The sequence below is a fragment of the Cataglyphis hispanica genome, chromosome 14, assembly GCF_021464435.1.
Source record: "Cataglyphis hispanica isolate Lineage 1 chromosome 14, ULB_Chis1_1.0, whole genome shotgun sequence".
Taxonomy (NCBI): Eukaryota; Metazoa; Arthropoda; class Insecta; order Hymenoptera; family Formicidae; genus Cataglyphis; species Cataglyphis hispanica.
Window position 1 is genome coordinate 2982377 of NC_065967.1, and position 14612 is coordinate 2996988.

The following is a 14612-nucleotide window of genomic DNA, read 5'->3' on the forward strand; positions in this document are numbered from 1 at the left end:
CATAATTGTTTTTTCTTTTTCAAATTACTTGTAAATCGCCGAGGTTCTGCAGATTCTTTTCAACGTTGGCGTTGATTGTCTTAGCATCAGTGGCTATCGTCCGATCACGTTTGCCCTTAATGTAATTCTTCATGTACCGCCTGAGCATGGTAATCTCCAGCTGCTGATTTCGAATAACATTGTCCTTCTCGCAGAGCATTTGTCTGATTGACTTTTGCTCCTGCTTGAGTCGCGCCTCCAGGTACAGCAGCGCCCGCAATATCCTCGAGAGCTGCTGATCCCGCAGAATCTTTTCGGACTCGTGATCAGTGATGCGGTGATCAAGTTCCCTCACCAGTTCCCGACATTTCTTCGTGGCGGCCTTTAGAGCATCCTGCGTGCGCGCCAGTTCCTGCTTGAGCGTCCGGACTTCGGTTTCCATCTTTAAAACACGAATTAAAAAACATTTCACATGAATAGAAAATCTCTACGCACACACATACGTTAAAGATTATCACTATAATATCGAACTTTAACATTCTCTTATTAATATGAAGCGTTGATTTTTATTTTATGAAAATATTAAACGGTTAAATAATTTTTATTTTAAAGATATAAATTAAGTGTTACAAAAAGAATTATAATAATTATATTTATATCAAACGCTAATAAAATTAATTCTTTTTTCTAAGAGATTTTTTTTTTTCTAAATTTCTATGTCGTTCTATTTCTCTTAAGATAAACAGCTTTTGCTCAATGCAAATTGCAACGAGATATTATTCATGCATTGCAGACACGAAGGATGAATATCGTCAACGTCTGCGCAAAATCGATGAACAATGCCAGCTTCGGCCTTGCTTCACGTGAACGAAAGAGGAAGATTCTCAATTGAACTGACTCGAAGAAAGAGAGACGTCCACGTTTGTTCGTCCAGATGTAAATGGGGTCCGAGATCGGACCGACTCTAAAACCGGAAGGACTTGACCTGGCCACGGAGAACCGGTAAATCGTGATCCGTCGTCGTTTTATCGAACGACGGCTATTCATTGTTAGGTAAACACTTTTCAACTTAACGCCTTGACTGCCCAAAAGTAAGAGACGTTTGCATTTTGGGTCATACACGATATAACATGGAGTCCCATTGTTGTGCTAGCATTAATTAATGAGATTCTTTAGCGAATGATCCGAATAATAATTTAATCAAAGGATTTAAATTAATAAAATTAATAAAATTTAAAATTCAAAAGTGTTAGATAGTTGAAAATAAAGTTTATATATATATATATATATATATATATACATATATACGAGATTATAAATTTATTTTTGGAATCTGAATCTCTTTTTCAGGTTTTCCATTTTTATTTTTTTCTCTCTTTTTCTTGTCTTCCTACATAATTTATGATTTTAGATTTCAGCTTCTGCAATGCATATGCATGCCGAATTAATTTTCCATAAAAGAAAGTTATAAAACAACGATTGGCGGGATATTAGTAGAGTAAAAATTTATAAACTCTTTTGAATGTAAATTAAAATTTAAAGATCTTTCTAAGAGCAAAGAAACAAAAAATTGCATTTAAAATTATTAAATTATATCTGCATCTTTTTTTTTCGTCACGTTTTTAAAATTTTGTGCCTGTCGAAAAAATATTCTCCAGAGAAATTACGGTTCTACGATTTCTATGCGGCAAAGCTTGCTTTTTAGAAAAGGAAATCGCAAAGCGGCACTTTCCGCTAGTCGCGATTTAACGCAGCCGACGATATAACGGCGATGCGGCTAAAGTGCAAGCCGCAATTACGCATGGTTTATTCGCGGCTCGATGCACGCGCCTCTTTTTCCCGTTTTATATTGGATTACGGATACGATATATCGACTGCAACATAACGAGACACATTCCCCCCATCTCCCGCGAATTTCTTGGTTTATTTAACCCCTCGTAGTCATTCGACGTTCAGCGTCCTTAAATCGATAAGCCGTAGCTGCATCTAATTAAATCGCCAGATGTTAATCGCATCACAAAGAGAAGAACGAGACCGTGTCTCCTCAATTAACGAACGAGCAGGTAATTTTTAGACGACTAGACCGCGTTCCTGTGAAGACTTCGATACACGCCAATTTAAAAATTGCGTTAATCCCAAGTTCTGTGATATTTCAGCATAATCTGTCTATTTTTTAAGTGTTTCTATGTATTCGGATACTCACGTGTAAGACTTATTTTTTTTTTTTTTTCTTTTTTATTGAAACAAAGGCCTTTTTCTAAGAATATAAATTTTAATACACACCGACCTAAATGATTTTTTATGCGGATTGATTAATCTCAGCATAGGAGCTTTTCCCGTATCGCCAGCCTCACATTCTTCACGCAGAGGCGAAACAAACGCACGAGCTCGAAATACCTGTGCTCGCTGAAGGAGAACGCTAACGGGAGGAACCTGCGCAAGGATCCTTCCGTGAAATTCTTAAGAAGCTCCGCCACGAACCGGCCGGGATTACAAGGTTACCGAGTCATCGGGACGGGAGTTTCTCAGGCTGTTGGCACTGACCATAAATTATACGCCCCTAGCTCCAAGAGAGACGAACAAAACAGCTGCGGAAAAAGATTTTTTTAAATACACGCGAAATAAAAGTGAAACAAACACATTTGCATGAATGGAAATAATTATTTTTTTACACAATAAAATTTTGAAATTTTGTAAATTATATATTCCGGAAAATTGTCAATTTGGAAAGGTTACACATGGATATAAAAGTAGTTTATGACTCTTGTATTCTATCTTGTGTATAAATAAGGAAGCATAGAAGATCTCTCATGTCAACATGTCAACATATAACACATAGCATAAAAATATATAATAAAAATTTATATTAAATTTTAGTATTATTTTAGTATTATTCGCGATTATATTTTTATCAGATATTTAATGGAATCGTTTCACGTCAATGTTACTTTATTATGATTTAGTAAAAGTTTATTTCATAAGACTCAAACAAAATTTCATATCTACAACAAAAAGATTTTCTTTTTATTTCAAATTTAATCAAGATTTACTCTGAAACTTTTTCTACGTTTGCTATAGAAACTTTGATTTTACTTCTCCTCAATTAAAAATCTAATCTCAACATTTATTTATAAAGTCTCGTCGACATATATTTCTCAAAAAAGTAATAAAAATAATAATTAACAATCATTACTCGACGTCGGTCAATAATCCCTCGTGACAATTCGGCTGCGAATATAATGACCGTGAAAAGCTCACGCTGATGCAAGAGCTCCTTGAAGAGGAGGCACTCATAAACAGGAAGAACGTTGACGGTACGGCAGGAAGACAAGTGTGACACAACGACACGCGAACTCGTTTCATCTTTCAATGTCGTAGCTAGAGAAAAGGTAAGTCTTCCGCTTGTTCTCCAGATTCTTATCATCCCTTCCACGTCCACGAATCAGATTGCGAGCTTACGAAAATTTACGAGCTCGTTAGTATAATATAATACGTATCAAAAAAAAGTGTGCTGCGCGACTTTCTCCGTTCCCCGAACAACGGGTTTTTCGGTTGACGGTGCACACGATTGGAGGTCAAGCGAGTCGACTCCAAGACAGATCGGGGGTCGGTACAGTTATCCGCCTTTGTGCGATCGAGGCGAGAGATCTCGCGATCGATCTCGGCCGCCCATCGGTTCCGGACCCGCCGAAGTGATAACGGCATAGAAGAGGACGGATGTAGATATACTGGAGGAAAGATGCTCGTTAAAGAGTGCGGATGAGAATCCAGCGCAATTCCTGCTCCGGACAAGCGGTTCGCCACTGACATCACGCTTCGGTGTCGTGCGCGTGGCATCCGATGAATGAAAAGAGAGAGAGAGAATGCACTTTCTCTGGCACGTTACATGCGGACTGCATTTATTGCGCACGTCGCAACAGCTGCAACACATTCGCATTGTTTTGCTCGCCATATGCAATTCCCTCCCGTTCGGAGTTGACTGCGAAACGTATAAAGATCAGCCAGGTGTCGTCGTCGAATGATGTCAAAGGAGACGGTCATGGAATGTCAGATTTTTCGATAATTATCCGATTAAAGAATGAATTAATCGATGAAACCTTTTGCTTTTAATTATATTTTCAAAAGAAGATTACAATGTTGCAAAAAAAAATCGCGATAAGCCTTGTCGTATTATAAAATAAAAATTGACGTAACAAATAGTCCGCAAATATATCTACGATATATGTAAGATGTTAAACTCGTAGATCGATTCTAAGTGCATTAAAAACTCTTATTTTAGAAATATTTTAAACTGTATATACATTATCTTATATTCTTTTTTTCACTCTTATAAAGTGGACGTGCATTACCTTCTGAAATTCCTCTTCCTCGCACTATCTTAGGACACTTCTACACACTGTACTTGTATAAAAGCCGCAAAGAATTTTACATCGCTCTCGATGACGCACACCACAACGGCGCGGCCGAATTTCACCTGGCCGCGCGGCAGCATTCCGCGTGCTCCGGGCTCTTGTCTCAGGCCCCTCGGGGCCCGGCGAATCCCGATTAATTTATCGGAGACGTCGTGGGCCCGTGTGTCCGCGCGAGCCTGTTTCACATCTCGGACATACGCGAAATAAACATATACGAAGAAAAAAATCCTGAATTTAAAGAACGAGCTCGCGAAAGAAGACACTCGAGAAAAACTTGACGAAGCGAGGCACCCACGAACCAAGACGAGCTTAGGCCACGGACCGACTCTGACTGGTCGGCGAACACTCGATGGCTCGATGGTTCGCTGTCGAGGCAGCAACGAGCGATGGAGAAGGGAGACTATTGCCATTCAGGCTCGGATTTTCAAAGCCAGAGCTCGAAACACGATACAAAAGTATGTAAAAGAACTTACGACAATACGCTATTATTATACGTAGATGATAGAGACAAGAAATTATTTTTCTATCAGTTTCACATTGCGAAAAGAATTAAATTATTGTAAGCAAGTATAGTAAAAGCAAAATCAAGACATATAAAACTAAATGCATAAATATGATTGCAAATTATTGCAAATATTAAATTATATAAATATTAAATTATATGTACACGAGTTGTAAATATAAGACTAAATTATAGAAATTATTCGCTATTATAACAAATATTTTCTTCTCCTATTACATTTCGTGGAACATCCCGACTGTATTGAAGAGAAATTGAACGTTAATTGACTTAAATCCAGCCCTGGACCAAGTTGGCAGGCGGGAAGAGAAGAGAAAGTAAGAAAAGCAGGTATAAGCGAAGGAAAGAAAGAGATGCAAAGTCTGCCTCACGTAGTGCAAGTATGCGTGTATGTGTGCGTCTTACACGGTCGGCCCAACGTGCCCAGACGGAAACAGGTAGGACCACCGATGAGACCGTCGTATACGTAATGTAAACGTGAGCGAAACGTGTCCCTTCTCGAATAAAATACGAAACGCGAGCTTCGTGGCTCCGCTCAGCTGACTTGGATTTAACACTTTGTATCCTTTGTTCGATGTTCTTTATCGAAAATTATTACGGATTAAAAAGAGATGTAGATCTCTCAAGAAAAATATAAAAACTCTAGTACGATTCTGTCTAATAAATTTTAAGAAAACTCCGTCTTAAAAAAAATCTCTGTTTATTTGCTAATATTAAACTGTCTCTAAACTATCAAATTTCTCTTATCTAAATTTCATGGAAAACTGAAATATTGATTACAATTTTTTACATCTTTGTCTTAGATACTTTTCATCGAAAATTAATATTTCATTATATTTTTGAAAACACATACATTTTCAATTTTTATTAAAATTATATCACTTCTAAATTGATAAAGGATATTTTAGATAAAAAGAGCAACGATTCTGAAATATGTTGTATGCGTATCTGCGGTTATCACTATCAACGACGTAAACTATCATTATCGTTGGAATGTTATTGGGTAGCCGTTCTTGATCTTGCCTCGATAAATGTACAATTGTGGTTAAACGCACGGGAATGGCAATTGTCCTAGAAAACAAGATTCTACAGGTCGGCGCCTGATCTCCTAGCTCCTAGATTGTGCAACTGCCGCTTAATGGCTTTGTCGAGACTTTTTCATTCTCTCTCGCTTGCGGAAACCGCCTTCGCAATTAGTTTCTCTCGAATTGTCAAATTCTCATTTTCATCGCATTGCATTTCGTCTAATATTCGTTTTTCTGTGATTCGAGTTATTCTCATTGCATCTAATATCATTTACCTACGTAACTTTGATTTTTCTCTTAGCAATCCGAATACTCTTCTACAAATTAATAAAGAATTAATTTTTTTCCTCTTTTCTAGCGCCTTATCGATTTATTAACCCGGTTACCTTAGAAACTGCGGTCAGTCTATAAAACTGGTATCCGAGCAACGACAACATCGTTATCACGAGGCTTCGATATTCACTATCTAAGCGGCGAGCTAAAGTTTTATGATGTAAAATATCTTTATGGATTAAAATCATGAACGCGAAATCTCTTCGTTTCAGTCCAAGGACTGAACGAAGTTACGATAAAATTCGGAAATTTAATTAAAAAAAAAAAAACACAATATTTGCGTCAACATATATCTGCTCAAGTCCCGCAAAATTGACTCGGTTTTCCGAGTTTCGGGAAATCCGACATCCATCTATCGAGGTCGATGGTGAAGGCGATCGCAAGTCTAATTCACATTGGCCTTAATTCCACTAATTTTCCGTTTGCGACACGCAAAGAGTTATACATTGGCGTAAATCGCGGGAAAACCGTTTGCCTAATTTCACATCGATTTAGTCGGTGAGTTCAAATTAAAACCAAGTCGAGATGTGACAATAATGATAATTGAGGATGATGGTATCATCGTAAATAGTCCTCGCTCTCAATGATATCAAGCTCGCATGCGAAAGAAATGTCATGCTGACAATTCCTCTTTGTTTTCACGACTATAACGGCGATAACGATAACGGGACAAAGGTGAGCACCTGGATCTCGCAACGATCGCGCCCGCACGTGGACATTGTAAAGTCGTGACAAAGTTCACGTTTGACGTATCTATGCTATCGAAATCGCCCTACTTTAGCGAAAAGATTTATCTACATATTTTTACCGTGCACGGTTAGGCCCAAGAAGAACAATGTAACGAAAAAATGTATGTCAAAACATAGCTTATACAAATAAATATCGTTAAAAAATAAGAAAAAATAGCCTCGATGATTAATTAGAAAAATTGAAAGAAAAAAATACAAGGAGCATATATCGCAAGCTAAGCAGCGATAACGTAAATAAAATTCAAATTAAAGCCAATTAAATTACGCAAAAAATGTTTCACTTTTTATTTAGATTCTTTTCGATCTCGAACTACATATAAAAATTTAAAACGTACAATAACATATGAAACAATAATAATTAAAAATAATTTGTATAATATTATACCGACCCAATTATATAATGGAATGAGATATCATGAATGATAGTATACAAAGTCGTGATTTCGAGATACTACTAGAATTTCCTCTTTTAAAACCTGGTTTTTCATTGAGACGGAAAACAACTGGAAGCTATTCATTACGTAGCGATGTAACGCGCAAATGTCTACTGTTTTGCGATAAACGCAGGGAAAATTATCCAGGAGAACGAGTATTGTGTTATTGCCTACGCTAATAAATACTCGTGACCGACCGCAAAATTCCGGTTTGACGTTAACATGAATGTCCTGTCAGACGGCGGTTACGTCATTCCTTATCACGGGTATCGTATACTGGTTTATTCTTATCTCGTTTCCTCTACATATGCATAATATTCTTGTACAGTCGATATTTGCATGCGAATCCTTCATCTTCTAGAATTTTTAATATTTTTAATATTTTTAATTGAAAAATCTTTGGAAATGTTAAGAATTTAGTTTTACATCAAATATTAAAACTAAATTAAATATAGAATTTTTTAATATTTATTTAAAAAATGATAAGTTCTCTTTTTTAAGAAGAATTTACCGTCTATTACGATTTCTATCTTGTCGCATTTTTCAACGACGGTTCGAATAATGATAAAAATAATTGTTTAGTCGATCCTACCGTTTTTCAACGAATAACGCGTCGATTTCGTGAAACTTTTGCACGTTGCTTAATTTCTTATTACATTAATCCTATCTCGTGGCGAATTGTAAACATAGTTTATGATGCAAGCATAACTAGGGATCTAATCAAAGTATCTATACTCATACATTCAAATAAACGGGATAAAAAAAAGAAATATAAAGTCCTTCCGAGATATTTTATTTTCGATATTAAGTTCAATTAGATTTTATCTTCAATTTAATAAGTATTTGTAAATATACCTGATAATAGCACTGATATGTTCATGAAGAGAAGATTGATTATTTTAAATAGATAAAAGAATATCAATTAATCAAATATAAATTAAATACATATACAGTCCGAATCAAATTGAGAAAGGCTAATATGTTAAATTAAATATCGCGTCGCAGCATCTCGGGATGCGGGCGCATGATCTGCATCTGCATACGTCACGCAGGTGTAAGAAAAAGCTGTTTCGCGGTGCGGGTTCTTTTACATACTTCCATCTTTCTTTCTCATGATTTTCATGCTATCGATATCAAACCATGTTTTTTTATCAATATTAGATGTCGAATAACGACAGATGAGAATCACTGACTACTCGTGCACTTTTTAAACGGCATAAAATAATGTCACAAGTGACATATGGCATCCAGTTGTGAACAGCATAAAAAAATGGATAGATATACACGATAGATATACTGCCGAGATAAGATATTAGTATGTCATAGACCGTCGTTAAAAATGAATGTGACAATTACTTTTCTAAAACAAACACGGATAAACTATAAAAAAGCTACGACAATATTTTTTGCGATCGTGTGACTCATGCACGTATTTATATAATATAATAAAAGAATCGAATTAAAAATAATCGTATGCGTGTCGTGGTTTAATTTTCAAAATGAGATTCTCGTACAGTTTTAGCCTGACATTAAAAATATTTAAGAGATACGACGCGATATTTTTAAGACAGATCAAAGCCAGATCCGGCGAATGGTTCTTTGCATGCATGGAAAACAACTCCGAGAATCGCAATAAAACAGCAATGCAGTATAAAAATATGATAAAGTTGTCTCTATCGAGAGTAATGATCGTGTCGCCGTTATCTTATCGGCACGGAATTTCTTCGTTCTCTTTAAAGCCGGCTACTGTGTGTATATGCGTGTATATGTGTCGATGAAAGTGGAGCGCACATTTCGGATGCGCTTCTTCGATTAACCGAGCAAAAAATTCTCCCCATATTTTGTGTACATGAAGCTAGTCCCTCTTTTTTTTTAATGATATTTTATGATTATATGATATTTTATATTTTTTTTCATGTATGTACATCCATATTTTTGTAAAATCGCTCTTTGACGCCCGCTCATAATTTTTTCGGCAGAATTGTCAAAAATAGTTAAAAGGTTTAGTTACTGCAAAATTTCGATATGCGAAGAACCATTATAGCCATTCGAGAGCCATTTTATCCTAGCGTCAATATCAAGGATTCGTACGTTAGCGAGTTCAATATCAAGCGACGACGATAAGAAAGAAATCTCATATCAAGTTTTAATAATTTGCTCACGACAACGTTCAATTCAATTACGATCAATGTTAACGAACAGTCCAAGTAGAGAACTTTCCCCCCATATCCGTTGGGTAGAGAAAACTAACCGGGCACATTTTTGTCACACATTGCATGCTTGATCGCCCGCATTCCGCTCTAATTGTTACACTTTTCTCTTATCGTCAGCATTATATCCGTCATCGACAGTGTATTACATGCATTCGACAGTGCAATAACAAACTTAATTTGGGCGAACTCTATCGCTCAACAATTTATTCGAAAAAAAGATGGAGGAAAATTTGACTCGAGGATTCTAACAATAAGTCTCAATTATATCTCACATTTTTGTTTAGAAAAATATCATCATGTACATCAACTTGAAGAAAAATTGTACGTGAAAAAAATTTCTGCTTCTGTAAAAAAATATTAAATAATGTTGATGTGCCTTCGTATTTCAGCTTCAATGAGCTCGCACGCTCTACTAATGATTAGCGCAGACTTCTGCGCGGCCTTCATCCTTTGATCATTCATGGCCGGCTTCTTGCTCGTAATCGCGATCGCGATAGAGATAGCGCGCAAGATGCACGACACGGATAACAAACACGCGGCAAGACACCGATATTATGTTTGAAAAGTTATCACACGTGTCCAATGCGTAATGGATCCCGCGTGAGTATGCCTGCGAGGGGATGATGCCTTCCCTTCTTGTTCTCGACATCTTTTTGTTCGCGGCAATCATTCGTTTTGGTAACTCTCTTCAAAGCACGCGTTATTACGATTATAATATTATAGACGAGTTTTTCGATTCATGCTTCGCACGCAAAAGAAATTCCTACAGTGCACGAAATTCACGACTTGCCTTTAAATCCTAAAAGGTTCCCATTTTATTCCTGGAAAAAAATCAGATTGACATAATGCATTTTTGCTAATTTATTTATTTTTCTTATATATATGCTATACTTTTATCTTTATTTTTTTAATTTTATATACAAGGTGTTTCAGGTAAGATTAGAGAAACTTCAGGACAATATAATTAATATAATTAAATATAATTAAAAATAAAAGTATAACGTGTATATATATATATATATATAAAAATCCAAATAAATATAGCATATAAGAATGCATTATGTCATATATATAGACTTAAACGTCCACTTGAATGTATTGATCCAATCTAAAAAATCCACTAACCGATTTCGCCGCGATGATCAGTAAATATACGAATAGATTCATTACATGTATTGACGGGACGCAATTATGCCAATAACGGTAGCCGAGAAATGCGGCTTCATTCTGCGATGAAAGTTAAGCAACGTCTTAGTCATTGTTCCATTACCCATTCTTCCCCTCTGTCTTCTTTCTCCCGTCCTTCCTTCCTTCCTTTGCTTTACGATTTTCGCCACGTAATAGCTTTGCGAATGTTATTACGATCATGCATGCGTACATTACTATCATTCATGGCAGCGGCAGGCTTCCCGGTACCTCCTGTCATAAATGTACGACTTCTTTTTCAAGCTCTAGAAACGCGTTTCATTCCAGCGAAATACATACGAGCCGCGATGACTAAAGAGAAAATATATAATGAACGACGAACCTAATGTAGGCATCTTAATCACATCGTAAAATATAAAGGTATAATACGAGTTTCTGTATCCTAAAATAGACATAAAAGAGATTGAATTCCCAGATTTTTAATATGTGGTCACAATCAAAGAATTTAGTATCCTTATATTTAAAAATTTTTTTCTCATGTCAGAAATAAAATAAAATAAAATATATACGTATATAAAATTAATTCTAAACATGTGAGAGAGAGAGAGAGAGAGATCCTTGTATTAACGGTTTTAATTAAAAAATTTATCATTGAAATATCCTTTTAAATTTCATATGTAAAGCCAATTGAGACTAGAGCGCATAATCCCGGCAGATCATTAAATATTTTTTTGGAATACATTAGCCTGCAACTCTCAAGAGAGCTAAATCTGCGTGTTACGATAACTCGCGCTTCTTTCACTACGCGAAGTACCGCAAGGTCTTCTTGATTGTAGACAGCGAGACAATGGACGAGATATTATGCGAGAGGGAAGAGAGTGGAATGAGAGAGAATATCTCAGGAAGACTTCAACGGTCCAATCGTTGCAGCCTCCGGCTGTCCATTAGATCGAACGTGTGCGATAGCTCGACTGCGATTGTTGCGATCGCCGTTAAAAATTCGCAGCATTCGCGGGGGTGGATGAACGCGCATATTGCAATCGATCCTGTATCCTCGCGATTCAGAGATATTGACAAGAGAACCGAGACGTGAAGAAGCGGCGGAGATACGAGATTCATTAGAATGATAGAGTTGAGGCAACTATGCATGATCGGTTGAAAATGTACAATATGGAACTTGACATGAATAAGATTCTACATGTCATGCGAAATATATAGGAAATTTTATAACAATAGTCCTTAATTTTATCGATTAAATCAATAATAAATTTGAAAAAGGCGATATTTTTTACAATACAATATATAAAATAGTTGATAATAATTTTTTTAATAATAAATAATAAAATATGAGAGAGATACATTCTTTTTTTCTTTTAATTGTAATCGTGGAAAAATTTTGATTATTCGACTTTTATTATCTGCCCTAATACACTCAAATTGTCATTTTTCCTTGGTATCTAAAATGAACACTCGGCGGAGAAACTTTCTTCTCTTGCAATTACATGACGAGGGATCACGCGACCGAAAGAGCGAAAACGTTGTTATTTCTAGATTTGTGACATGAAGAGAAAAATTCTTGAGAGATTCCTGAGAGAAAATTATACATTTTCGCGGCGATTAAACGACATCGGTATACATCTGATTCAGATTCGTTCCGGGTAAACTCGGCTGCTCGGCACAAATATAATTCTCTCTTGACACGCACACACGTGTGACGTGCACATTTGCTTTCCTCGCGCGAGAGAAAATGATCGGCCTTGAACTCTCTCTCTCGCAACCTTGACAGGTAGGCCCCATCGATCATCAACGCGCAGCGCGCGGGCCTCGACAAATTACTTAATTGATATCCAGCTGATTCGAGACGGTCAAGTCAGCTTTGCGGGCGCATCGCGGGCTCCATTAAGGCAAATTTGCACGCTCTCCTTTCGATCCTCGGATCCGCGAATCGTCCGTGACGAAAGAAAAACGAATCGGATAATATTCGCACAAAAACGATCCAATAAAATTTTCGAACCAGGACAGAATCGACCACGCAATCTCGTTGAGAAATCTGTCATTAAAATTTGATTCAGCGGTAGGACATATATAAGCGGAGTTGTTTATAATTATGTTGTTGTATATAGATTGATGTTGTGTAGGGATAATAGTAGTATTCAAATACGCGGGCGGAGTTTCGTAATGTTGTTTTTGTGATTATGGACTACATTGCGAGTCGTTTATGCTCTCCCTTTTCCTTCCCCGACAAAAATTCTCTCTCGTCCATATTTTTGTTTGCAATATTTATTCTTGTCGTAGATTTGCTTTCACTTATGTGTGTGTGTACTTCTGTTTTTCTCTAGCGCTTCTCATGCGCTCAAATAAAAAAATTCATCTTTTATTCAATGCGTTCACGTATCGAGGGACACGATCGTCAAACTCGTACCGTGTAAATTCACTTTTACGCGCCTTTCCACTCGGCTATCACTCTTGTTTGTATCGCTTTCTCGACGCTCGATTAATTCTCTCTTTCTCTCTATTTTTTAATGTCGAAGTACTCTGCAATTTTCCGCAATCGGAGTTAAACCGGATAATCATTTTTCTTTGGTGATTTGTGATTTTAATTGTAATTGCCACGCAAAATTGCGTCTTTGCAAGACGATTTGGGGAAAGAATGGGACATGGAAAAATCGATTAATTTTAATTTCTCCACATATATTCCCAATTATATAATTTGCTTTCAGGTTTTGAAATGTAAATATTATATTACACAATATTTTTTCTGAATTACAGCGTTCTTAATATAAAATTAATTCATCTAGGAAAATTTTCAAAAATTTCTCACAATCAAATAAAAATCTGACCAACAAATAATTCAAATTTTTTTTTCACAAAAAGAGACTCGAGAGAGGAAGTTGAATTGAAATTATTTGTTTTTATCCATGCAGGTGGATTTCGTCTCTGTCTCGGGCATGCGCACATATCACGCAGCTGAGAGATCAACGACATTGCATGAGAGACACACGGCGGAGTCACGGGCGCGCGACACGTCTGGTGTAGACGTAATGCCACGCGTATATCCGGAGAGCAGAATCTGACAGAATGCACGTGGCACGTGCGCCGAGTGTCTCTCGCGCCATGCGCGGCCTCGTGATATGATGCGGCTCGTTGCACAAGAAACGAGAATTTGAAAATTAGGAAAATTAGGTAAAGAATACGGCGTGCTCAAATGCTCGGATGCTTTCGAATTTATAAAATATAACATCTTTTTCTTATCTCTTTAATGTATTCGATAATTTTTTTCTATCGCTATATTAATACATACCCAAGTGGTTCATCGATAAAAGAAATATTCCTTGACCTAAATTTCAGATTGTACGATCTTTTCAAACGATAAGATACTCTATATTCTATTTCTATTTCTATATATAATTTGTACAAATATATAAAAATTTTAGATAGACTTGAAATACGCATTAATATCGAATCGTAATCTATTTAGTGATTGAGTTGGATATTTGATCGATTGCTAAATTATCTAGAGAAACACACGTATTGAATTGTTTCACTATGACATTATGATTAATGGAAGAAATATATTATAAATATTCGTTTTATCGAAGTAAAAATGTGAATGTGATTGACGTAATATTTGAAGATCCTTCAATAAAATCATATTATCTTTAATCTCCTTTATATTATGTCTCTTATTACTTTTTTTAGGCAAAGAGAAGAATTTTTTCATTAACTTACAACATTTGTTACATATAACATTTTGCAAAATTAATTTTTGTAATGTCTTCTAGAATTGTATTTTAAAATGCT

The 14612-nt window shown here is 36.2% G+C and overlaps 1 protein-coding gene across 5 annotated transcripts in view; it reads right to left on the minus strand.

The window, feature by feature from the left end:
- Window positions 1-14612, minus strand: part of LOC126854584 (uncharacterized protein DDB_G0284459-like) — a 30232-nt gene that overhangs the window by 2539 nt on the left and 13081 nt on the right. For 3 of the 5 annotated variants that reach the window (XM_050601490.1, XM_050601489.1, XM_050601488.1), the window contains exon 2: window positions 29-421. In XM_050601490.1, the coding sequence (XP_050457447.1) occupies window positions 29-421 (393 nt within the window). Of the gene's footprint in view, window positions 1-28; window positions 422-2376; window positions 2624-4328; window positions 4730-14612 lie in introns of those variants that run through there. The other 2 variants (XM_050601491.1, XM_050601492.1) reach the window with 2 other exon arrangements.